This window comes from Zootoca vivipara, chromosome 14 (genome assembly GCF_965207765.1).
Source record: "Zootoca vivipara chromosome 14, rZooViv2.hap1.1, whole genome shotgun sequence".
Taxonomy (NCBI): domain Eukaryota; kingdom Metazoa; phylum Chordata; class Lepidosauria; order Squamata; family Lacertidae; genus Zootoca; species Zootoca vivipara.
In genome coordinates, this window is record NC_142597.1 from 21,481,506 (window position 1) to 21,507,597 (window position 26,092).

The window sequence follows — 26,092 nt, forward strand, 5'->3', positions numbered from 1 at the left end:
AAATCTTTCTCCCTCCTCCATATGACATCCTTTCATATATTTGAACATGGCTATCATATCACCCCTTAACCTTCTCTTCTCCAGGCTAAACATACCCAGATCCCTAAGCCGTTCCTCATAAGGCATCGTTTCCAGGCCTTTGACCATTTTGGTTGCCCTCTTCTGGACACGTTCCAGCTTGTCAGTATCCTTCTTGAACTGTGGTGCCCAGAACTGGACACAGTACTCCAGGTGAGGTCTGACCAGAGCAGAATACAGTGGTACTATTACTTCCCTAGATCTAGATGCTATACTCCTATTGATGCAGCCCAGAATTGCATTGGCTTTTTTAGCTGCTGCATCACACTGCTGACTCATGTCAAGTTTGTGGTCTACCAAGACTCCTAGATCCTTTTCACATGTACTGCTCTCATGTGAAAAGGATCTAGGAGTCTTGGTAGCAGGGTGCTGATGGGACAAAGGGAGCAACCCCCAGAACTTGCCCTCTTAGGCGCAACTGGTGTATTATCCATTTATAGTTAATAACTAACCACGGTAACTATGTCAATATCATCGTGCGCTGTAGTATCTCGTTGCACTTAGCTACCTTGGGAGTATTGTGCTCTAGAATTCATGTTTGCGTGTGTCATGCGATACACACAGATACGTTTATTTAGCTTTCGCGGTGCAAGTCGCTGTAGGATAGGAGGAATGAAGCAAAATAATACTCTGCAGTGGCTCTCCGTCTGTGGAATGCTCTCTCCAGGGAAGTTCGCCTGGCACCTTCATTATACACCTTTCGGCGCCAGGCAAAAACGCTCCTTTTTAACCAGGACTTGATGGACATCCTATACCCTTTTAAAGTGTGGCTCTTTTTTTGGGGGGGGGTTGTTATTGGGTTATTGTTCTTGTTTTGATTTTATATATTGAGATGTTTTTTCTGTGAACTGCCCTGAGACCTCCGGGTATAGGTCGGTATATAAATCCAATAAATAAAATAAAAGCTGCGCTTTAACATTCCTGCAACAGAGATTAGTCTGCGTGTTGGGGAGGAATGGCAGGGCAGGCCGCTAGTTCAATCCCCAGTGCCATCTCCATTTAAGAGGGAAGACACCCTGTCTAAAAGTCTGGAGAATCACACCAAGTCATAGCAATCCAAACCATACCTGCCAAGTTGCTGTCAGAGAAATAAGGGTCCGGGCCAGAAATAGTAGACCGGAAGTAGCGCTGCAGCCATTTGGAACTGGGCAGAGCAGCATCAAAAGTCGCTTCTGAGCATGCTCCGCCCAGTTCCAAAATGGCCGTCGCGGCAGAATAAACCGGGGGAAACCAAAAAAATCCGTTTTTTCAGCTAGGAACAGCTGGAAAAACGGGGATTTCCCGGGGAAAACGGGAGACTTGGCAGCTATGATCCAAACCATGCTGAACGAGATTATCTCGCGGCACAGTCCTATGTTTCATTTGGACTCCAGCTCCCACCAGCCACAACCAGCAAGAAAGCCTGGAGAATCACACCAAGTCATAGCAATCCAAACCATGTTGAACAAGATTATCTCGCGGCAGAGTCCTATCTTTCATTTGGACTCCAGCTCCCACCAGCCACAACCAGCAAGATGGCAGCTGTAGTCCAGCAAGAGCCACGGGTTCACCGTCCTCACACGGGAAGCTTGTTTTACCTTGGAACCAGCCCTTGCAATTTGTCAGCTGCATTTTGCACCTGGCTATTGGCCACTTGTGACCAAGTGAACATGCCCGGGTGACAGGATGGCACCTGACGTCTCCACCATCTATAGGCACATGTCTGGGGATCCCCGGACAGACTTTTTTTTTCTGCACACACCAGCAGCACATCCTATAGAATTCTACCCATTGCAATTTATCTGCACAATCAGAATGAATTTCAGGAACCAAAAAGTCATATTGAAAAAAATCGACTTTTGAGCTGCCTGCCTCCAAAATAGCTACTAGGTGTTCCATTCTGGTGGCTGTAACCCTCTTTTTAAGGAGGCATTTGGTGCCTAGCTTATATATCTAACATGGCTTGGCCTTGGAGCCCACCTCCTCTGACTTCTGAGAAAGTCCGGCCCGTCAACGTGAACAAGAAGTGTGAAGGAAAGGCATTTGTCACGCAAATGAACATTCTGGCCAATGCACATTATATGTCGCATTACAAGAACCAAACCTGAACACCCTTTGCTTAAGCCTGCCGTTTTGAGAACAGAAACCACAGAGAGTTAAATCCATGCCCGGCAGAACTTTCCATTCCCTCCAGACAGTTGTTGGTTTCTCCTTGGCCCTGGCATCCCTAAACATGAGGGGCACGTCGGTGACCGGACACTGTTCCTTGCAGAAATATTTCTCACTGCGGCTGCTCAGGTGTTCCTGATCCAGGAACACAGAGAGCCTGGGGCAAAGGCTGGTTGTGGGAACAAGTGACTCAAGTTTGGCCACGTTTGACCTGACCCTGGCATGACAAAACCAGGCCGCCGTGACATGACTGCATTTCCCGGAGGCCTGCCCCTCTCCCAGGTGCAGAAAAGACCCAGAAGTGCATGGGAAGTTGCTGAACGTGAGCCAAGATTTACCTAGCGCTGAGCTCTGAGTGAGTTTCAAAATGACCAAAACATGAATGCTCCCACCCTGCCCAGCAGTAATTCTGAAGTGGGGGAACAGGGCTGTGGGTACCTGGAACTAACTCCCATCCCTTCCCTGCTCCCTGCAGAAAAATATCACACAGTATGCTAAGCCAGAGAAACCTGTTATTCCACACACAGACAGCCTGGAAAGGAAAGCAAACAAAAAGAACCAGATCTCTTCCACTTGACAAAAACTCCTGCTTGGTGTGTTTACTCGCTGAAGCCAAGGAGCAACTTCTGTGCCCGAAAAGCAAAGCAAATCCAGCCAACCGTTAAAGCAAACTTAAGCCTGCAAAACGGAGCAAACTGGTGCTGGATTTGGAAGAGCGCTGAAGGATGGGGCACCAGATTAAAGGAACCTTAGGCAATCAATTGAATCTGCTGTGCCATAGCAAAGCGCCGTCACCTTATGAACATAGGAAATTAAGAAAAGTCCTGCTGGATCAGGCCAGGGGCCGATCCAGTGCAGCATCCTTTTTTCACACTGATCAGCCAGAGATTTCCGTGCGAAGCCCTCAAACAGAACCCAAACACAAGAGTCCTCTCCCTCTCCTGTGGTTTCCAACAACTGGCATTCAGAAACATTACTGCCTCCGACTGCAAAGGCAAAGCATAGTCACCGTGCCTACTAGCCACTGATAAGCCCTCTTCTCAATGAATACGTCTCATCCTCTTTTAGAGCCATCTAGGATTAGCTATGCGCTGCGTGAAGAAGTCACTTGCTTTTGCCTGTCCTGAACCTTCCAACATTCAGCTTCTTGGGGATGTCCGCAAGTTCCAGTGTTAAAAGCAGCTTTCCCCAACCCAGTGCCTTCTGGAGGTTGTTGGGCTCCCAACCATCCCCAGTCAGCAGAGCCAACAATCAGGAAAAATGAGAGCTGGAGTCCAATAACAACACCTTAGGCTGGCTGGAGGATACCCTTAGAACAGGTACGGGGAAGCCTTCTGCCCCCCAGAGGTTGCTGAACTACAGCTCCCACCATCCCTGGCTGCTGGCCATGCCAGCAGGGGCTGATGGGAGTTGTGGTTCCCACACACCTGCCTCGGGAGCAGCATTCTCACCCCAGAGGGAATGCCTCTTCTAAGACAGGCATCCCCAAACTCGGCCCTCCAGCTGTTTTGGGACTACAACTCCCATCACCCCTAGCTAACAGGACCAGTGGTCAGGGATGATGGGAATTGTAGTCCAAAAACATCTGGAGGGCCGAGTTTGCTAGCCACCTGCAGTTTTAAGAGGAGCTGTAGAATAGTAATTAGTAATTATTTTAAAGACCAGAGCTTTTCTCATTTAGCACTAAAGAGCAGGTTTGCCAGAGGAGAAAGGTGGGGGGGGGAGGCAAAATTGCTCAAACCCGGGCCTAGAAAGCACAGTGGAAAACTGCTTAGACCCGCGCTTTCTAGATACAGGGTGAGCAGAAGTGTGGACAACACCCCCCCCCCCATGTAGACACAATACAGTCATACCTTGGTTCTCAAACGCCTTGTGACTTGAACGTTTTGGCTCCCAAACGCAGCAAACCCGGAAGTGAGTGTTCTGGTATGCAAAAGTTTTTCAGAAGCAGAACGTCCGACGCGGCTTCCGTGGCTTCCAATTGAGTGGAGAAAGCTCCTGCAGCCAATTGGAAACCGTGCCTTGGTTTTCGAATGTGTTCAGAAGTCGAACGGACTTCTGGAACGGTAGCTTCCTATCTTCCTAACTAACCCCTTGCCTTGCACAGGCCTTGTTCTGGCTGGGGCTGTGCCCTACAACACACGCAGCAAAACACCAACTCCCTTTTTCACGCCCCCACAATGCAAGGCCTCCTTCCTGCCCCACTTCCATCCCCGAAGCCAGAGCAGAGCCCTACCTGGGCCTCCTTGGCCAAGATGTCCGTCCGACTGTCTGTCCGGTCCCATGGTTGAGTCGAGGAGCGGCTGGTGGGGCGCAGGGTGGGCGTGATGACCTCTGGGGTGGAGCCGTGAAGGCCGGAGCCTGGGGAACGCCCCCCCTTGCGCCCACAGGACTCCAGGTAGTCCTTGACGTAATCCGACTGGTAATATCCCTGCAGCGGGCACAGGTCCTGGCGACTGCGGCCGATGTACGAGGCACGGGCAGAGGGTGGGTCGGCGCGGTACGAGTCCGACAGGTGCATGGAGGTGATGTCCCGCGCCAGGTCCGAGTGGCTGCTGGATTTCTTGCGGCCCAACGTGGCGCCGTAGCTGGTGGAAGGGCCGTTGCCGTAGGAGTAGCTGGGGGCCCCTCCGCTCAGCCCCCCACTGCCCGGGGTTCTCACCGGGATCCGTCCGTAGCTGGGGCTGAGCCTGGTGCTGGAGTCCGGGCGCTGGAGCAGCCGCCTGTCGTAGGTCAAGGAGGAGGAGGATGCGGCGGTGCCCGATGTCCGAATGTAGCTGGAGGGCGCGGTGGGCTTGAGGCCGATCTTTTCCTTGTCTGGGTAGGAGGAGGACAGGTTGGAGGAGTAGGGAGAATAGTTCCCATAGCTGGTGGAGGCCTTGCTGTACGACGAGGTGTCCGAGTAGCGGGGAGCGTCGACATAGCGTTTCAAGGTGGAAGACAGCTGGGACATCCTGCGGGATGGGGCACTGGGGGCGGCGCTGGTGGCATTGGCTGGAAAAAAAGGGGGACATGATGGCAGCCGTTAAGCTAAGGACGGCCAACTACTATTATCAGGGTTGGGCCCAGGTTTCCTGCAAGAGCGTCTCTCCCTATATGAACCTGCCCAGGTATGAAGATCCTCAGGTGAGTGCCTTCCATACCTGCCAAGTTCCTCTCTGAAAAATAAGGGACCGGACCGGAAGTAGCATACCGGAAGTAGTGCGGTGGCCATTTTGGAACTGGGCGGAGCATGCTCAGAAGTGACTTTTGATACTGCTGTGCCCAGTTCCAAAATGGCCACCGCACCAGAAGTCACGCTGCAGCCATTTTGGAACTGGGCAGAGCAGCATCAAAAGTCGCTTCTGAGCATGCTGCACCCAGTTCCAAAATGGCCGTCGCGCCAGAATAAACTGGGGAAAAACAAAAAAAATCCGTTTTTTCGGCTGGGGACAGCTGGAAAAACGGGGGTTTCCCGGGGAAAACGGGAGACTTGGCAGCTATGGTGCCTTCTCTCGGTCCCATCAACACCAGAAGCGTAGTTGGTGGTGACATGAGAGAGCCTTTTCTGTGGCTGCCCCCAGATCATGGAAGACCCTCCCAAGAGAGGCTAGACTGGCTCCCTCTTTGCCCTCTGGGTATAGGGCAGTATATAAATTCAATAAATAATAATAATATCCTTCCACTGGCAGGCTAAGACCTTCATGAGACATGCTTTGGAAAACTAAGGTGCAGATGATGTTGGCTACTGCACTATTGTCAGGGCAAACTGTGCTTTAATGCTGGTTTGAAATGTGTTTTGAGGAACTTGACCTGTTGATTTCACATATTACGGGGGAATGTCAGAAGATAACATTATCTTTAATTATATACCTAATATATGGGGCTCGATAATTGGTCAACATGCCCTTACACCTACAAAAGATTGATATGGATACATTGGAAGGACAAAAATACAACCTCTTTTGTTCAATGGATAGATGACGTGGCAACTTGCAACCATTGAATGGATCGCTTTCAGACGAAGATTATGTATGGATAAATTTAATGATCTTTGCAACACATTTACTGAAAGCATAGTGACCCGTGAATCAGTGTATATTTGAGGGAAACAGTAAGTTCATCCATCTACATATGTTTTATATAGTTCTTTAACCTTAATTATATTTCGCTGCCATATTGTTATTGTTGTTTTCCTCCATCTTTTCCTTTCCTTTCCCTTTAACTCATTCTAATATTCTTAATAAATAAAACAAACTCATTTTTAAACAAGGAATTAGTAATGCTATCTCTCTCTCTCTCTCTCTCTCTCTGCGTGTGTGTGTACAGATTCAAAAAATGCAAACCACATAGGTGCCTGTGGGAAACTAAAATGACATCAAATGGGGCAGTGGGTGGGAATCAAAGGCAGGTGTTGCAGAGTTAGAACACCAAGGAGCCAGCTCCAAAACAGGAGCAGGTGGCATAAACAGAAACTCAATACTTGATTCCTTCGCCAAGGTGTGTTTACATTTGCAAACCCTGCAGCCATACATAAAGGCCACCGGCGCCCTCTTCTGACCAAGACTATCTTTGCAACAGAACAGCAATCCGATCATATAATTGAGGACTCTCTTCTAAACTAGAATTTCTGGCAGATCAACACCATCAGCGGGTGTTTTTTTTTTTACTGAGTGATACTCAAGGGCACACAGTAGCAGCACCTTTTATTCTTAAAAAAGAAGAAGCAAGCACTGCACACCATTATATGTTTAAAGCACATCCAATGAACATTTAAATCAAATGACTTTCCCTCAAAGAATCCTGGGTGCTCTAGTTTGTTAAGGGGGCTGGGAACTTTAGTTCTGTGATCTACATCAGATAATACAGAGTTGTCTGTACCAGATCGACCTTTATCTTCCAAGGATCTCAAGGTGGTTTTCCTCCTCTCCATTTCCTCCCCACAACAACCCTGTGAGGTAGGTTAGGCTAAGAGATGGTCACCCAGTGGGCTTCATGGCCGAGTGGGGATTCGAACCCGGCACTCCCAGGTCCTAGTCCAACGCTTTAACCATTACGCCACACTGGCACTGTTGTGCCTTTAACACAGCTGAATTAGTGGGGCAATTCTACGAGGAATTCTCCTATCCCTTAGAAACTTCAACAGGGAAAAAGTACGGCTTGCACAATTCAATCCCTAATGACATCTCCAGATAGGTTTGGGAATGTCCCCCACCTGAAATTCTGGAGAGCCCCTGCCAGCTGGTGTAGACCAGTGTTCTTCAACCTTGGGGCCCCAAATGTTGTTGGACTATAACTCCCATCATCCCACACGATTGGCAAAGCTGCTGGGGATGATGGGTTTTGTAATCCACCAACCCCTGAGGACCCCTGGCTAAAAAAACACTGGTGTAGATAATAAGAAACTAGATGAGTCCATGGTCTGGCCAGGTATAAGGCAACATCTTACACTTTTTTGCCAGGCTGGCCACATACTATGACTGCATGGAGATGGGGGGGGGGGGCTTCACCTGTGGAATTTCTGCCTGCCACCCAGCTATTCAAGGCACAGCCTTTCCTATCTCAGGAAATAAAAAAAGCATGGCCACTTGCCAAGGGAACTGCCTCCAAAACACAGCTCCCTGGGAACGACATGTTCTTTCATGAGCCTCTACACCTGCAGCGCACCTGCAGACGCCTTCAGGTAAGCTTTCCCTGGCAGCGCTAGTCCTCATGCCTCTTCCCAAGCGCCTCATCACCCAGGGTGACCCGCAGCTGCCTGCTCTTGACCCATCATGTGCAATCACGAGGTGCGCCGTGCAGGTCCCTTGAAAGGTTGCGTTGTGTGCGGCTGCTGCCACTACCTTCCAGGGCCAACCAGACTGCTTCGCTCATGCAGAAGCACGCCCCCTGGTGTCGCTTCTAGGAAACACAATGCTGGCCTAAGATTAAATCTCTAGCTCTGCTAATAGCAGGCCTCTGACAGCCCTTTTCCCCACTTCTGCTCTCCACCTCGCGAGCACCATCTTCCCACGCCGTGCTCAGCTGAACCTTGCAGGCAGATGCGAGTGCCTGCTGGCTTTCAGGCTGCCCAGAAAAAGCTACACTTGCTCTTCTTGCTTCCTTGTTCCAGCAGCCTCTGCTGAAACCTGAACTCTCCCTGCCACCCGGCACAAGCTGATCACAGCCCTTCCACAGCCTAGCACCTGCCAGCGGCTTTGGGCCACAGCTCCCTTTGTCCCCGACCATTGGTCCAGGCAGTTGGAACTGATGGGAGTTGGACTCCAACAGCCCCCAGAGGGAAACTGCACTGCAGCATTCTGAGCTAACGGCAGCTTCTGGGTCGAGCGCAAGGGAAGCCCCACACAGAGCGCATTGCAGTAATCTAACCTTGGAATTCTCTGGTGCACAAACTGCTGCCGCCATCTCCCTCTGTTAGGGATTGTGGATGTTGTGCTTGCTCTTATTCAACCATCTCAAACTCCACTTTGCTCTATTTAATCCAAACAATAAAAGTTATAGTTACTAGCAGCCTTATGTAATATGCCTCCATTCCAGTGGGATGATTGTTGGGACTGACTCTGCACGGCCATTTTCTTTGGGGAGTGACTCAACGACTGCCCTGCTCGTGGCCTGACCAATTGTCACATCTAGGGCAATTATTTCCCTGCCACCTCCCCCCCCTCCCAGGCCAAACTGGCAAATTACTCAGTGGGATTTTATTAATCCTGTCAGCGTGTGGCCTAGACTCACTTGCCTGAGTCATTCAGAACTATTTTGCTCTGCATGCATTTCCCCCCCACAACTGCACTTGCTGGCGATGCATCTGAATCACAAAGGCTGTTCCTGGCAGTCTCTCTCAAGCTAAGGTGACTAGAAGACACTGGACTACAACTCCCGTCATTCCTAGCTAGCAGGCCCAGTAGCTGAGGATGATGGGAGTTGTAGTTCAAGAACATCTTGTGCCCAGCTCTGGGCATCCCATTCTAAGATGGACATTGACAGGGAGGGACGTGTCCAAAGGAGAAAGGCAAGTGTGATAGCAGCGTGCTTGTATACACAGGCCACATCTTCACCATACATTTAAAGCACTATTATAATAAAGACATGGCTTCTCCCAAAGAATTATGGGAAATGTGGTTTGTTAAGGGTGCTGAGAGTTGTTAGGAGGTGCCTATTCTGCTCACAGAGCTACAATTCCCAGAGTTCCCTAGTAAGAGAATTGATTGCTAAACCACTCTGGGAATTGTAAGTCTGTGGGGGGGGGTACCCTTAATAATAATAATAATAATAATAATAATAATAATAATAATAATAATAATTTATTATTTATACCCCGCCCATCTGGCCGGGTTCCCCCAGCCACTCTGGGCGGCTTCCAACAAAACACTAAAATACAGAAATCCATCAAACATTTAAAAGCTTCCCTTAACAAACTACAGCTCCCAGAAATATTTGGGGGAAGTCATGGCTGTTCAAGAGTGTTTTAAATGTGCAGTGCAAATGGGGGCCAGCTGTGAGTAAATTTACTTCTGAGTAGATGCTCCAAGTTTGCCTATATCCCATTTCAAGCATTTTTAAATTCAAGGCTGCTTTAAACGTATGGTTTGGATGTGTGGTCCAAGTCCTATAAAGAGCAGGGTAAATTTAATCTGAAGATAAGATTAAGGGGAGATACGATAGCGGCTCCCCACATATCTGAAGACCTGTCGTGAAGAAGGTAGAGCAGGCGAGGGCTGCGTATACAGCTATGTCTTTAAAGCACATTCAAAGCACATTTCCTCGCTCAAAGAGTTATGGGCCCTGTAGTTTGGGAAGGGTTGCTGGGAACTGTAACTCTGTGAGGGCTAGACTACAGTTCCCAGAATCCTTTGAGGGAAAGAATGTGCCTCAAGTGTGCTTTAAAGGTATAGAGTGCTTTCTGCGGACTTGCAGATTGAAAAAGGCTTCGGGGTGGGGGAAAGTTGTCTTCATGTTTAGCAAAAGCTCTCGAGCGAGCACTGGCGCCACCTGCGAGTTCAGAAGCTCTGTGCCACGTTCTTGATCTGTGCCCATGCCTTGCTTTAAAAGCACAGACAAACCGCTTAATCTTTTCAAAATCTCAAAGCGGTGTTTGGAAGGTGGGGTTGTGGGGTGGCTGGAACAGAGGGAGACACCGTCTCCTACGCTGCCAGGTCACTAAGTGTGCCTAGCTAGTATTTCATGCTCTGACTGGCAGCAGGTCTTTCCCATCACTTGATCCTTTTTTTTAAAAAAAAAGTGGATGATTGAACCTGGGACTTTCTGCAAGGAATGTGCTTGCCGCAGCCTGGCCTTGCCTTTCAGCTGCAGGGTGGGGGTTAGAGGAGCCTTGCAAGCAGCCCAGCCCCCTCTACTCCATTCAGCTCAACACAAGCAGCTTCTCCATCAATAATTCAGGCGCACGGATCAACTCCAGTTTGATGCAAATGGGGAAGGGAAAAGCCTTCCCTGTTCTAGCCAAGGAGCTGTTTTTCCACTGGGCCTGCTGTTCGCGTCAAAGTCCCGCCTCTCCTCCCTCCTCACCTGCAAAGTGGGCAGGGGATTGGTATTTGAGGGCTGTTGGAACCCAGGGGCAAGGCAAGCCTGGCTGCTATCTCAATAAATGAAGGCTTTGATTGGTGCAGGAGGGAGAAAACTAGATCGGCTACACCTGTGGGGTCCTGAGCCTGGCAGGGTGTGAAATGCTCCTATTTCCACATGAATCATTAGACCAACCTGTTGTTTTGTGGCTAATTGCTTCTACAGTTTCCTTTTCTGCGTTTGCTTGTTGCACAAAGTACTAACTCTGGCACTTGCTCACTGAGAGGCCTTGGGTAAGTCAATCATCCACCAGTATCTTCCGGAACACTTGCAGCCAATTCCCTATACCAGTGGTTTCCAACCAGTGTGCCGTAGCACTCTGGGGCGCCTTGAATGATGGTCAGGGCTGCCGCAGACAACGCTGGCCTCTGTCTCTCTTTCTTTCCCTCTCTCCTCCGATGCCCTCATGTCTCTGCCTCCCAAAGACTTGCACAACTGTTTGTTGCAGCAGCCCCGGCTACAAGCTCCCCAGGCGAATGGCGCCTCTGGAGCTGGCCGGGGGTTCTGGTTGCCAGGAGCTGGTGGCCTCAGAGTAAGCTAGCAAGCGGGCAAGGGAGCCCAGCCAGCCAGTCCGCCATCCCTTGCTGTTGGGAATGGACAGGCAAGTCCCAGGCCCCTGTGGGGCAGTGTGAGGAGGCACCTCTCTCTGGGGCAGGGGGGGAGGGCAAGCTCAGAGACCAAGGGTGGCAGCTGTGGCTGCCCGGATGACTCCCAAGGAGAGAGGAGAGGAAGCTGAGGGAACACTCCAGAAGGGTCGGTGTTCGAAAAAGGGTGAGAGGCTGCCAGCTCTGCAGGCAAAGGCTGACGTAACTGGGCTCCTGAGTCCTACAGGGGTGCCGCAGAAAGAATGCTGTTGGTCAAGGGAGCCGTGGACTCAAAAAGGTTGAAAACCTCTGCCCTACACAGAGAGGGAACTATTGTGCAAACTATGTCTAAACTATTGTGGTAGCAATTGCAGATGCAGGTATTTCATGCTGTGTTCATGCGTACGAGTTGGGGAGCTGCAGGTCTGCATTGTGTGTGCCTGAAATTTCTCACACGCATGATTATCCACCCTGAGTTTTTTTTTTAAAATAAAAGGTGGTATATAAATTTATATAAATAGATAAAATAATACCCATAGCGTATGCATGCCCTGCAATAAAACAAGTTAGCCATTAACAAGTTAGTGGCTCACTCTCAGTTTCCCATGTGTAAAATGGGAAGAAAACACAACCTTTAGAAATTAGGAATAAGGCTTTGGTACAGGGGAACACAGCTGTGCTTGCAAACTTTTTTTTATTTTAAAGAAATTGATATAAGCTACAGCAGAATAAAGTGGCAGAGCAGGGAGATGATTAGGTTGCACGAAACCCCACAACTTTCCACAATACTGCTTGGTTTTAGGCAGATGACCTAACAGATTTCAATAATAATAATAATAATAATAATAATAATAATAATAATAATATAATAAGTTGATTCAGCTTTGGTTTGGGACATGGCTTTTAACTGAAGCACTGCAAGAGGCAAAGTTATCCCAGAGCATGTGCAGAGTGCCTTTCAGAAAGTGAAACCAAAAGCCTCCTCTCAACCCTGCCCTGCAAAAGACGTCACAAAAAAACAGCAGCAGCAGTGCAATTAGGTAATTTTAGATCCTGGACTTAATGAGTTGCATTCAACATTAATCATACTCAGAGTAGAACTATTAAAATTTAAGGACTTAAATGAATCATGTCCATTAATTTCAATAGGCCTACTCTGAGTGCATATGACATGCTGAATACTACCCAAAGGGGTTTTGTTAAGATGATAATTGGCAAAGCTGGCTTTCCACATTTTGACGTGAGTGAATTAATCAACACAGGCTGTGTACACACCATAAACATACTTATAGCACATTCCTATACTTCAGCTCCCTGGGAACCATAGTGAGTGCTAGGAACTGTAGTACTGGGATGGGGAAACTTAAGTTGTCAGCATTCATTTTTTTTGTTTAGGAGATAGGGGTAATGCTCTTTCAAAGTACGCTGTGTACACAGCCAATGCTGATTACTTCACTCATTACAAAGTGTGGAAGTTTTTTGGGGGGGGGCTGGGTTGGGGGGAGCTCTCCTCTCATTCCTTTTAGCGGGGTCCTATCCTTCCGCCCTGAAGTCTTGCCCTGACGGCGCAGCTGCCTCTAGGGTTACAACCAAAGCTCTCTTGAGCTGAAGGGAATAAAGTCCAAGCAGATAGGAGTCCTTTCCTTTGGAAGCTAAAGGGATAAAAGCGGCAAGTGTACAAAAATAAAAACATCCGTCTGCAACGGGTCAAGCGCGCAAGTGCTCAAGCGGGGCTTTAAATGGTGACTTCATCGGCTCCCACCACTAAGAGCCACAGGTGGGAGCCATGGCCCAAAACTTGCAGCTGCACAGAGGAGAAAGACTTCCCAAGTCTTACGTACCTTAGTGGGGCTTGGCTCCCCAATGAGGAAGAGAAAGACGCTGTCGTTGTCCCAAACTGACGCGCTGAGAGGTGTTTTTTTTTGGGGGGGGGAATAGTCTGGTCAACTTGAGGGGCAGGTGCTGTTCTGCTACACCCCTTGAGCCCAGAAGGGCCAACCGTCCCCCGGGGGAAGCAGGAAACTTTGGGGAGGCCAGAGGGGGGGGGTCCTTGCGGTTTGCCCTGGCGTTTCTCCAAGGCTAGCCGCCTGTTGGCGTCTCCCTCCCAACTTCTCCTTCCTTTTTTACTTTCGAGTTGGACAGCTCTCGCAGGGCTGAGTCGCTGGTTGCTGGGGAAACAGCCCTCTTTTTCAAAGGCCTTTCAAGATGCCCAGCGTAAACTCTGGGCTTGGCCGTCTGCCCATGGCTAGGAGCCAGGCAGCAGGGAAACAGGCGGCGGAGGGAAATGCGTTCCAGGGAGACGAACCAGCCGCATGGCTTTGGGGCTTGCAAATTCCCTTCCAGAGAGTACTGCTGGGCAGTGGAAGCCAGCCCCTCAGAAGAAATGGGTCAGTGCCCCACCAACTGGCCTTGGCTGCCCCCCCCCATCTGCCTGCTTCTTTACTTACAACCCATGCAGGGGGTGTGGTACTGCCTGCCAGCTTCCTCCTCTCCCTCCTGAATCTCAGGGCTTCCCTTTGCAGAACTCAGCAGAGAGGAAGATGGGGACAAAACTAGGATTTGTTGGCTCTGCCCGTCATTGGCTCTGTCTCCTCCCAGGCCTCACCTGCAGCCTCATGCCCCTTTAAACAGCCATGGCTTCCCCCAAAGAATCCTGGGAACTATATGGCGAGTCGATAGGATGCCCCTATTCTCCTCACAGAGCTACAGTTCCCAGAATTCCATGGGAAGGGGGATTGAATGCTAAACCTCTCCGGGAACTGGAGCTCTGTGGGGGGGAATAGGGGCACCTTAACAACTTTCAGCACCCTTAACAAACCTTTTCCAGCTCTTTCTACCCCACTTTTGCGCAGAATCCCCTCTTCTACACAAGTATCTTTAAACAGAAGGTACAGAAGTCCCATTCTCCTCTTCCTTTACAGCCCCTCTCTTCTGAATACACCTTAAAAAGGGGAATCTGTTTGCTGCCTCTGCTGATTTCTTAGACCTTATGTGTGTATTTTAAAGCATTTATATACCGCTCAGTATTTCAATAATATCTAAGTGGGTTGCTTGCCACCTGAGTGAAAGTATGCGGAACACCAGACTGGAAAGACAACCTGGGAAACTCCAGGCAGAGAGAAATCAGGAGCGAAGGCGCCACAGCCTCCCAGGCTCACCTAAGGCCTAATCCGCTCTATGCATTTAAACCAGCACCATGGCACTTTAAACAGTCACGGCTTCCCCCTAAAAGTCATGGGGACTGCAGTTTGTTAAGGGCCCTGAGAGTTGTTAAGAGTCCCCAATACGCCTCGCAGAACTACAATTCCTGGAGCATTTTAATCAGGCATGGGCAACCGTGGCTCTCCAGATGTTTTGGAACTACAACTCCCATGATCCCTAGCTAACAGGGCCAGTGGTCAGGGATCATGGGAGTGGTAGTTCCAAAACACCTGGAGAGCCAAGGTTGCCTATGCCTGATTTTAATGGTCAATCCCTCTTACTCAGGGAACAGTCCCAGGGAACTCTGGGAAATATAGTTCTGCGATGGGAGAAGGCGGTCTCCCAACAACTCTCAGCACCTGAGGCAAACTGCAGTTCCCAGGATTCTTTCCCTGTGTAAAGTGGCATGATACTGCTTTGAACCTATCTCCTCTCCAAGTGCATCCAAGTTGGATTCCCATGTTCACTTGCCACACTGAAGCTTCGTAACAAGTTTTAGCACGGCAGCGTATCTACACAAGATCTTGCCCAACGGAGTTCGTTCTGGATTGTTCCAGAAACTCTGTGGGCCACTGGAAAACCACTACAGGAACAAACCGCAACGTCGTGGCTATAACACTACAGATGCCAGAGAACACAACCATCACTTCATCCTGCAGAGTCATCTCCAGGCTACCAATCACTGTGCACTCCAAGAAGGCCCTATTTGGCCACAGAGGCCCAACCGGAAAAAGTCTCATGCTACCTCAAGTCCTACAACTCCACCTGAGGATTGCACGGCCCTGCCAGCGCACAGAGTTTTGACTGAACAACTCAAGTCTGAAACGGCACCATGCAACCCACCTGTGGATGCTGCAGTGATGCAGGTGGGTGCCCTCAGCCATCATCAAAGGACGGAGGGAGGGAGATCTTCCAACAGGACCAGAATGCTTTGTTGGGTCCAAACAATGCTCAGCACAACTATCTTGCCCAAATCCAAATTGCGGCGCTCTACATTTTGAGACCTTTTACCCCTGCAACTTTTGGAACCTCTCGCTCTGGAACATCACCTACTCAACTCTCAAAGAGGTAAAATTGTCTTAACCACATTCAGACACCCACACCCTCGCCTTCCACTGCCCTCCTGCAGTCAACAGGTTGGCCCTGGCAAGGAAAAAAAAAAGGCCTGCAAGGATATAAATTACCGTTTGTATCCCTGGGGGTCATGTCTTCTTTCCTAGCTCTGAAAGGCAGCTGCTTCTGGGGTGGAACACGCTCTAACCGATCGTTAGCAGTAGAATGAGAACAGGTTTCGCCAGGAGAATCGCCAAGGCAGGATATAATTAAGTGGGATGGAATTTGGCACGCGCAGCCGAGCCGACACCTCAGAGCTCAACGCCGGCGCGTCACTATCTTAAGTGATTCCAGTGAAATCATATGCTTAGTTTTGTGCAACGAGAAAGCCGAGAGCTCTTTCGCGTGGTTGTGCGTGTGCGCACATGACCACACGTGGCCAGAAAAGCATCCCTGTGGCTCTTTCTTACAGGGTTGAATGAATAAATAGATAAACAAACGAATAAATAAATCAATGGAAAAGAAAGGCGGATGCTCAGCCAGTCCTCAAAATTAAAAAAACGCACAGGTGTCCCAAGGAAGAGGGATACACGCAGGTTTTTCTTGCAAAAAGTCCTGGATTGACTCTCTGGCAAATCCTGGCTGTGACTCCAGTTTCAAATGCCAGAAGGACACTGGTGGCCAGCATGGAACAGACTTTGCCTATGCAGAGGGCAAACATTGGTAAAGGCTGGTGCAGACAGCACTGAGTTGGGCTGCACCCACACCAAACATTTAAAGCATACAGTGGAACCTCGGAAGCCTTTGAACTTGAACGTTTCGACTCTCGAACGATCAAAAACCAGAAGTGATCCAGTTTTTGAACGATTTTCGGAAGCCAAACGTCCGGCACGGCTTCCGATTGGCTGCAGGATGCTACAAAAGCATAGTCTCCACAAGAATCCTCAAGAAAGGTCTGGAAACCAAGCCTTATGAGGAACGGTTGAGGGCATTGAGTATGTTTAGCCTTGGAAAAGAGGAGACTGAGAGGAGATATGATAGCCATCTTCAAATATCAAAAGGGCTGTCACATGGTAGATGGAGCAAGCTTGTTTTCTTCTGCTCCAGAGGGTAGGACCTGAACCAATGCTTTAAGTTAAAAGAAAGGAGATTCCTAATGAACATCAAGAAGAACTTTCTGATGGTACAGTGGAACGGACTCCCCTGGGAGGTTGTGGACTCTCCTTCCTTGAAGGTTTTTAAGCAGAGGTTGGATGGTCATGGATGCTTTAGCTGAGTTTCCTGCATTGTAAAGGGGTTGGACTGGATGACCCTCAGGGTCCCGTACAACTCTGTAATTCTGTAACTTTAGTTTAGCAATCACAAAGCTACAATTCCCAGAATCTACAGTTCCCAGGGTTCTTGGAGTGGAGGAGGAAATGAGCTTTAGATGTATTAGGGGGTGTTTATGCAGCCCTAGGTGGTCTGAATGCATGACTTCAGACTTGCTATGTTCCGCGATGGTCCCTATGTGACCCATTTATTGAGAGTTCAGTTCAATTTACTTGCAGGGAGATTAGGCGACTTCAGTTATTTAACCAGCACTCGTTTTGTGGGGAGGTCAGACAATGTTGCATCAAAGCAACAGGCACATCACACTTTCTAGTGCATCTTACCTCCACTTTCTAAATCTCAAAAAGGCCCAATCTTTTGGGAAAGCAGCTGTGCTGGCAGCTAAAACTGCACAACTATGCCTAGGATACATTATCTTGATTTAGTTTGCATTGTATTTGTTTTTGTTTCCTTTTTTGATTTTTTAAAACATAATAATAATAATAATAATAATAATAATAATAATAATAATAATGGAAGCCTGCAACTTACGTGGGGGTAACATTCCAGGGATCGCGCCTAAAGCTAAAATCGTGTATAGTCAAAATACATTACAGTCATACCTTGGGTTAAGTACGCTTCAGGTTGAGTACTTTCAAGTTATGTACTCCGCGGACACGTCTGGAACGGATTAATCCACTTTACATTACTTTTAATGGGAAAGTTCACTTCAGGTCAGGTTAAGTACGCTTCAGGTTAAGTATGGACTTCCAGAACCAATTAAGTACTTAACCTGAGGTACCACTGTACATTGATTATTGCCTTCTTTTTATGGGTCAACGGTCCCATTAGACCAGGTAGCCCCAAACTGCGGCCCTCCAGATGTTTTGGCCTACAACTCCCATGATCCCTAGCAAACAGGACCAGTGGTCGGGGATGATGGGAATTGTAGTCCAAAACATCTGGAGGGCCGAAGTTTGGGGATGCCTGCATTAGACAGTAAAATTCATGTTAAATTGTTGTTTTAAGGGGTGTTTTTCATCATCTGGAACTGATTAATCCACTTTCCATTACTTTCAGTGGGAAAGTTCGCTTCAAGTTAAGTACGCTTCAGGTTAAGTAAGGACTTCCAGAACCAATTAAGTACTTAACCTAAGGTACCACTGTACGTGCAATGGCAGGTGGGGTTCCTGAAGTCTTTTTCCTCGGAACCCTGCCCCTTAAATTTTTTATAATACTTTGCCCCATGCATAGAGCTGAAAGCGCGCAAATTAAATTTGCGTAAGTTGTGGGCTTACTGTATAGCTGTGAAACTTCAATTTGCCAGTATGTGATTAAAAACCACCTCCCAAAAAAGTGACAGTCTGGAGGCACCTCCAGTTCCTCAGTAGAAGCCATACTTTTAAAGCAGCTTCCCAAGAATCCTGGGAACTGCAGTTTTCACCTCAAAGAGCTATGATTCCCAGCACCCTTAATAAACTGCAGTTCCCAGGATTCTCTGGGGGGGAAGAATGTGCTTTAATATCTATGCAGCCTCAGTCTATGTTCTCCCTATGACACCCTTGCAGTGGCTGTATATCCAGTACAGTGGAACCTCGGTTTATGAACACCTCGGTTTACGAATTTTCAGTTTACGAACGCCGCAAACCCATCTGGAACGGATTAATTCACTTTCCATTACTTTCAATGGGAAAGTTCGCTTCAGTTTATGAACGCTTCAGTTTATGAACAGACTTCCGAAACCAATTACACCCATGCTTCGGGTTAAGTACGCTTCAGGTTGAGTACTCCGCGGACCCGTCTGGAACGGATTAATCCACTTTCCATTACTTTCAATGGGAAAGTTCGCTTCAGTTTATGAACGCTTCAGTTTTAAGTACTCCGCGGACCGTCTGAAACAGATTAATCCACTTTCCATTACTTTCAATGGGAAAGTTCGCTTCAGTTTATGAACGTTTCAGTTTATGAACAGACTTCCGGAACCAATTGTGTTCATTAACTGAGGTACCACTGTATATTTAAAGCACATTCCCCCCCCCCCAAGAATTCTGGGCCCTGTAGTTCCCTTCGCAGAGTTCCGATTCCCAGCTGAACTTAACAAACCACAGTGCCTGGAATTCTCTGACAGAAGCAATGCGCCTCAAATGTGCTTTAAAGGTGCACGGAACCTTGGCCCACAAGAGCAGAGAAAGCCCACCCTAAAAAGCCCCAGCACCCATCCCCAAACCCTTCCGGTGGGACGCTTACCGTCTGTGACTGCCACGTCTATGAGAGCTTCGTTCCCTGTGATGTTAGAAGCAACTTAGCATCATACCATTGTGGCTGCTCCGGCTGCAGGAAGGAGGGAAGGAGACAGCAGGTGAGATACACACACACACACACCTGCATCCCGTGGGAACTCAGGTGCAGGCAAACGGCAGGAGGGAGAGCGTGGCAATACTGAGAAAGTCCCTGGGGGTGGAAGAGGGAACTTGGGCCACTTCCTGGACTTGGCGTGGCTGCTTCTCTCTCTCTCTCTCTCTCCCAGGCATCACCAGGATCAAGGATGCCTGCCACATTTTTGGAGCACCTCCTCACCTAATGGCTTCAAAGGGCTTGGGAGGTGTTGCGGTTCACCCTGGCCAGGTATGCAATCATCCTTCCCACACTGCAGAGGTGAGGCTCAAAGGGGAGCGGCCGGCTTGCAACTCCCGCAGCCCATTAGGAGGGAGGGGAAGCCAAGAGCGACTCAACAGGTATAGAGTCCATTACCTTCCCCCATTGGAGGCAATGTGATTCTGAAGACCAGTTGCTGGAAACCAAAGGAGTGCTTAGGGGTAATCTGCCTGGCCACCGTAAGAACAGGAAGCTGGACCAGACTGGCCCCCTTTGCCCTGACCCAGCAGGGCTTGTCTTAGAATCAAAGAATTGTAGAGTTCGGAAGGGATCTTGACAATCATTTAGTCCTACCCCCTGCAATGGAGCTGTCCCCATACGGGAACCGAACCTGCTACCTCGGTGTGATCAGCACCATGCTTATGTAACTGTTGGGAAGTGCTGTAGCTCAGTGGTACAACACAAGGTTCAATTTCTGGAATCTCCAGGCATGGCTGGGGGGGGGGGGGAAACACCCTGCTTTAAACTCTGGGCAGCTACTGCCAGTCACTGTAGACAATACTGAGCTACGGTAGGTGGACAGGTGTCTGACTTGGCCCATGGCAGCTTCTTACATTCCTTATTAAATCAATCACTACAATGAGGACTAGAGTCTTAGAAAGGCCTTTTCCTCAGCACTGGGTGACCTCAGCTAGACAGCTGTTGTGCTCAGGTCCTCTTCGCAGGTTTCCCATCTGCATGGCCACAATGAAAACAGGATGCTGGATTTGACCGCTACCCTTACGTTCGTCTTCTTATGAAAGCCCATGTGGTTGTAGTGGTTAAAATGTCGGGCTGGAACCTGGGGGACCAGGGTTCAAATCCCCACACAGCCATGAAGTTTAAGGGGTGACCTTAAGGGGCCAGCAGCTGCCTCCTAGCCTAACCTACCTCACAGGGCTGTTGTTGGGGTTAAGTAAGGAGTGGCAGAACCATGCACGCCACACCCCAAGCTCTTTGGAAAGTGCAATGAATGAATTAATGAATAAAAGCGTTCTTCGTCATGCAAGGTTCTTAGCAATGCCTCTGAACAACTCCCTCAGGATTTCAAGACTAAGCCATTGGTTTTAAGCTTAACCCAGACTTGAATAGGCCCACTTGGTCGCCTCTCCCAGTTGTGTAATAATAATGGTGCATTTTGCTTCTGCAGATGTTCTTACTGACAACCACAAACAACTGCCCACCATCTAAGACAGGCATCCCCAAACTGTGGCCCTCCAGATGTTTTGGCCTACAACTCCCATGATCCCTAGCTAACAGGACCTATGGTCAGGGATGATGGGAATTGTAGTCCAAAACATCTGGAGGGCCGAAGTTTGGGGATGCCTGATCTAAGACTATGCAGGAAGAATAGGCTTTTGGCAAGTGCAGACTTCAGAGCTTCAATATGGTCAGCATGCTTTCTCTGCCACTGCACCCCTGGTCCCAACCTTGCTTAACAGCCCGATGAAGAGTTCTGGTGGACTCAGAAGCTTGCTTGCTATATTCTGACATTTTGATTGGTACTAATAATAGAACCTGGGGAGCTTTTGTGTTTCTCCTTTAAGGGAAGTGGTACTTGAGCCCCTCAACCATGCATGCTAATGTAACCCCCTATCCCTCTGCTTAACAACCTGTTTGATGGATGTATCTCTGAGTAAGGCTTTTTTTTCCCCATGCAGAGGAGTGGCAAACAGCAACATGGAAGATTCTATCACTGGCCCTGGTATGAAATAAGTAATAATGGTATTTCAGCATCGCTGCATTGCACGATTAGCCTCTGCTAAGTAACTATAATCTTCAGCTACCAGGCTTTCTAGGGAAAAAATGGGGAAAGGGATCTATTTTTTGGAAACACTGCTGTGAACAGGAAGAGGGTGATCTTTTGAATGCTTCAGACTATCAACACAGACTTAAACAGGTACTTGTGGGCAGGTTAACCCTTAAGGACTAGTTACTTCCTTTGCTTTATTTGAGAGGGAGGCATAACCACCCTGGAAACCATCATGAACGGCTGCTATTTATTATTCTACTTAAATGTCACTTGACTACAATTCCCATCATCCTTGACTATTTGGCCATGCTGGTTGAGACCAAGGCACTACCAGTTCACAACTACATGTTTAAAGTAACTCTAAACTATTGCTTATTGTTGAACAGAATCCTGCCTTTCCTATGGCTCCCAAAGAAAAGGACTAGAAACTTGGTACGTCTGTGCCTTTGTTTTTATTTTTAACTCATTCTTTTCCCCTACAACTGTCACTACTGAATATGTGGACTGGTAACATGAAAGCTTGGTTGTTCTTAAGAACTTCTGACATGGATGCTAGCCGCAGATAGGATTTCAGTAGCCCAGCAATGGAAAACCTTGAAAAATCTGCATTTGTCTTTGTGTTATAAGAACTTGTGGACTCTGGCTATTGTGGAGGAAAGTAACACATAAGTTGCGGGTCTCCAGAGGCATGAAGAACCCAGAATGCTTCTAAGTCACCTGGTGGGATTTTATTTCTTATGCTTCGGACTTAAGATGCCCAGCATTCACCAGGTACACCTGATGGGAAAAATGGATGTCCTGAATTATAATGGAGTGTTACTAGTCCTTCCTCTTATTATTTTTTGCTTGCTTTGTATAGGGTAGGGTGTAATGTATGCCCTGCTACTCCACCTTTGGGTTGTTAGTAAGTGGTCATTATGCTACCAAAAAAATAAAAAATAAAGAAATAGAAGAAATAATCTAGCCAGTTGTGAAAATGCAAAGCTAGGCACTTTCAAGGCTCTTTCAACTCTTCCTGATTCCTCTGGATGGGAGTTTTCGCCTCAGCTGTGACTCAAGCGTCGCAGATCACGCCTTGGTGGCTGTCCCCTATAATTAAGTGTCCCAGCAAAGGGGTCAATAGTCGAAAAGGCCACTGAGGGCGAGGGAGAAGGATGAAGAGAGAAAGAAAACCTTCAAGATGTTTTCCATCCTCTGTGATCAGAGAATAGGCTGTTTTCTTTCTCTTTTCCATAACAGCCTGGAGGGTTCTCTCAGAGGCCCTCCAGTCAGGAGGGCTGATGTTGTACTGGCATGGCTGTTTTGCAACAACAACAACAACAACAACAACCACATTCGAAACGTTTTGACCTGTTGCTGTTTTGAACCAGATATTTAGGGCCGAACTCCACAAGAAGCAGGAGATCCACTATCAGAGCTCCCTGTGTGGCTATTTTTAGTGAAAAACAGCTGCAGAAGCACATTTGGATGGGGCAGCAACAGGGGCTGGAGGAAGTTTATTCCTTCCCCCCTAGTGCAGTTTCCCTTATCTAAACCTTTACACCCCTAACCTTGAAGCTGCTATTTACCCCACTGGGGGGGGAGGCTGGACGGGGTAAGAGTTAACTCCCCCAATGCCATTTCACCTGTCTATGTTGGCTTACACTCAGGTAACAGGGACACAGGGTTCCTTGAGGTACGCTAGAGACAGTCAGGGCCAACCCAAGAATTTTGTTGCTTGAAGACCAAAGGATGATTCGTTCCCCAATTCCACGTACAAAAGCCCACAAGGCTGGCAACTGAGGCCTCACCAGCACTATAGCAGGATCATACCACTTTAAACAGCCGTGGCTTCCCCCAAAGGGCACTGGAAACTGTTTAAGGGTGCTTAGAGTTGCCAGGATTCTTCTATTTCCCTCGTAGAGCTACAGTTTCCAGAGTTCCTTGGGAAGAGGGACTGGGTTGTTCAATTGCTCTGCAAACTGTAGCACCAAGACGAATCTGATTCTGGCTGCAACTTCACGTCTACTCAGTCCTATTGAATTCAACACGGGTTAGAACAGGTGTAGGGGACTTTTGGTCCTCCAGCTGTTGTTGCTGGACTACAACTCCCATGTCTTCCCAGGGATGATGGGAGTTGTAGTGCAGCACAATCTGGAGAGTCAAATGTTCCCCACATCTGGGTTTGAAGTTCAACTGGACTCGCTTGCAGATAAAAGTCATTACAGACTTTAGAGGCCTGCAGGATAGAAACTGGATGAGGTGAGGTGAAGGATTGGGAAGACTCTCAAACAAACCCTGCTTTTGCTGCCGTTTACCATTTGTGCTGTTGCAGCGGGAATGACGTTGATTTATTTGTTTAATATTGTTCACTGCCATCGTGATATTGACTCTTAGCTGCACTGAGAACCCTGTTTCGGAGGATGATGCAGGAATATATACTCCAGAAGATGTTGGACTATGACTCCCAACTGACAAATGTCTGTGCTGGCTGGGGCTCATGAGAGTTGTAGTCCAAAAACAAAACAAAATCTCTAGGCTGTGTGCGAGTTTGTGGAGCAAAGGATTGCTAATAGAATTCTCAGTGCCCTCAGCAAACCGCAGTTCCCAGGATCCTCTGGGAGAAGCCATAACAGTTGAACTGCTATAGAACTGACTCAAAATATCTGGCGTAGATCTTTGCAAAGGACAGTGATGAAATCCCTACAATGGAAAACCTTGCCGCCAAGACAACTTGGCCCAGCACACAGCACTCTGCACATGCCTAGAGGACACTCCAAGGAGAGCATGCTACAGACCTTTATTGTCATGGCATACACTCTAGGGCTGGCATTAAAAAACAGGTTTCTGTGCACTAGGAGAGGGGCCTAGGGAGAAGGGCAAAAAGAGGTGGTTTGCCCAACACGAGATGGAGAGCTGGCGTAGGAATATGCCCAACTGCTGCTGTGTACCAGCATTCTTGGCTGGTCCATTAGGGCAAATGGGGCACTTGCCTTACCAACCTCAGTCTGCCCTCAGCTGCTTCCTTACAGCCAGTCTGGCTGTTACCTTCCTCCACCTGAGCCTCAATGTTCTCCTAGCGAGGAGGGAAAGGATGGGAACAAAACTAGGTTGTGTTTCACATTGCATTTGTAGATCGCTGTACACACTGGGGGCAGGGGTGTCTTCACTCGAGGTACCTGACCTGATTTGCTTCCCGTGAAACATCCCACGGCCCACCCAAACTCTGTTTCAGTGAAGCTGCGCAATAGATGTTTCACCTGCGCACGCTTCATCTCAAGGGCAGCTTATGTTTTCAGATTGGATGGAGGCTGGTTTGAGGGAAAACATATCAATCAGCAGCATTTCTCAAGAAACTACAGGATGAGGCGGGCTGGGGCCAAAGTTATGTGCACACAGCTTCAAACACAAGTTGCAGAAGCGCACTGGAGGCAGAGTAAATGGTAATATGTAAGCAAGTCTTTGTTGGCTCTGGGCTGCCATTGGCTCTGGCTTCAACTTCTCTTGGCCTCCTTGCCTTCTGCCACACTGATCCTGATAGGCACCCGCAACCATCCAGGGAGCTTCAACCTTGGGTCCCCGGATATTCTTGGACTACAACTCCCATCATCCCTGACCACTGGCTAAACTGGCTGGAGATGATGAGAGTTGTAGTCCAACAGTGTCTGGGGACTACTAGGGCTGGGCGATATATATTGTCCAAAACCAGTTTGAAGTCCATATCGTGATATCGGTTTCATGATTGTTGACCTCGCAGTACATTGTAAATCATGATGTGTGTTTGTGTGCTGTGCAAAAAATCACAATATGGGGGAAACCATGCCGGCAGCCAATGCCTGTAAATACACCCTTATTTCATACATCGTGATATCCAATATATGTACCAGATATCGCCCAGCCCTATTTGGGACTCAAAATAGAAGATGGATAGCCTACTCTGACTGGCAGAGCTTCTCTGGGGTCTCAAGCAAGCAGAGAGAGAAATCTCTCCCATCACGTGATCCCTTTTAAATGAGGGACTGAACCCGGGACCTTCTATGTGCTGAACTATGGCCCCTCCCCCAATTAACATAGGTGGTACCTATCCATCTAGTCCAATATGGTCTACTCTGACTGGCAGCAGCATCTTTTGTCTTTTCATTCAACTGCCACTTGATCCTTTTTTTAAAAAAATGGAGATGCCAGGGACTTGGGTCTGCAACACCAAGCAGACACTCTCCCTACAGAACAATGGCCTCTACCCAAAAATTTAAAGCCACAGCCACTCCTCCCAGAGCACCACTTCCACAGCACAAGAGCCCGTCACTTTCTCTGCACAACCATTGGCTCCCACTGACCATCAGGGCACCCCCACACTTTAAAGTTGTGGGGGCCTCTGCCATCTAAGGTCAGAGAGCCCCACCAGCTTCTGAGCTTTCTGCCGGCGGGCATTTTCTTTTTGCCAAGCGTACACCAGGGGTACGCCCTGACCCTTCTCTCATTGCAGCAAATTTCAGCAAAACCCCCAAGCAGACTGGATTTCCATCAAACACCCCAACACCCCACTGCTTCCTGGGTGTGCTGACTTAAAGGAGTGAGCCTCACAAACTTAACTTTGCAATGACAGGGGAAACGACAGCCTCTGGAAGCGGTGGACTCGCCTCCCTTGGAGGTTGGATGGCCACCGATCAGGAATTCTTAATCTGTGATTCTTGCATTGCAAGGGGTTGGACTAGATGGCCCCTGGGGTCCCTTCCAACTCTACAATTCGATGAATTCCATGACACCAATTCCTGCACTTTAATGCCCCAGC

The 26,092-nt window shown here is 48.5% G+C and overlaps 1 protein-coding gene across 6 annotated transcripts in view; it reads right to left on the reverse strand.

Moving 5' to 3' along the window:
* USP2 (ubiquitin specific peptidase 2) overlaps nt 1-26,092 on the reverse strand; it is a 72,904-nt gene that overhangs the window by 42,709 nt on the left and 4,103 nt on the right. For 3 of the 6 annotated variants that reach the window (XM_088658025.1, XM_088658026.1, XM_088658024.1), the window contains 2 exons: nt 19,182-19,265; nt 4,463-5,220 (listed from right to left, as the gene is read on the reverse strand). In XM_088658025.1, the coding sequence (XP_088514151.1) occupies nt 4,463-5,179 (717 nt within the window). In that variant the 5' untranslated portion in view covers nt 5,180-5,220; nt 19,182-19,265. Of the gene's footprint in view, nt 1-4,462; nt 5,221-8,574; nt 8,678-13,210; nt 13,350-15,754; nt 15,938-19,181; nt 19,266-26,092 lie in introns of those variants that run through there. The other 3 variants (XM_088658027.1, XM_035139390.3, XM_088658028.1) reach the window with 3 other exon arrangements.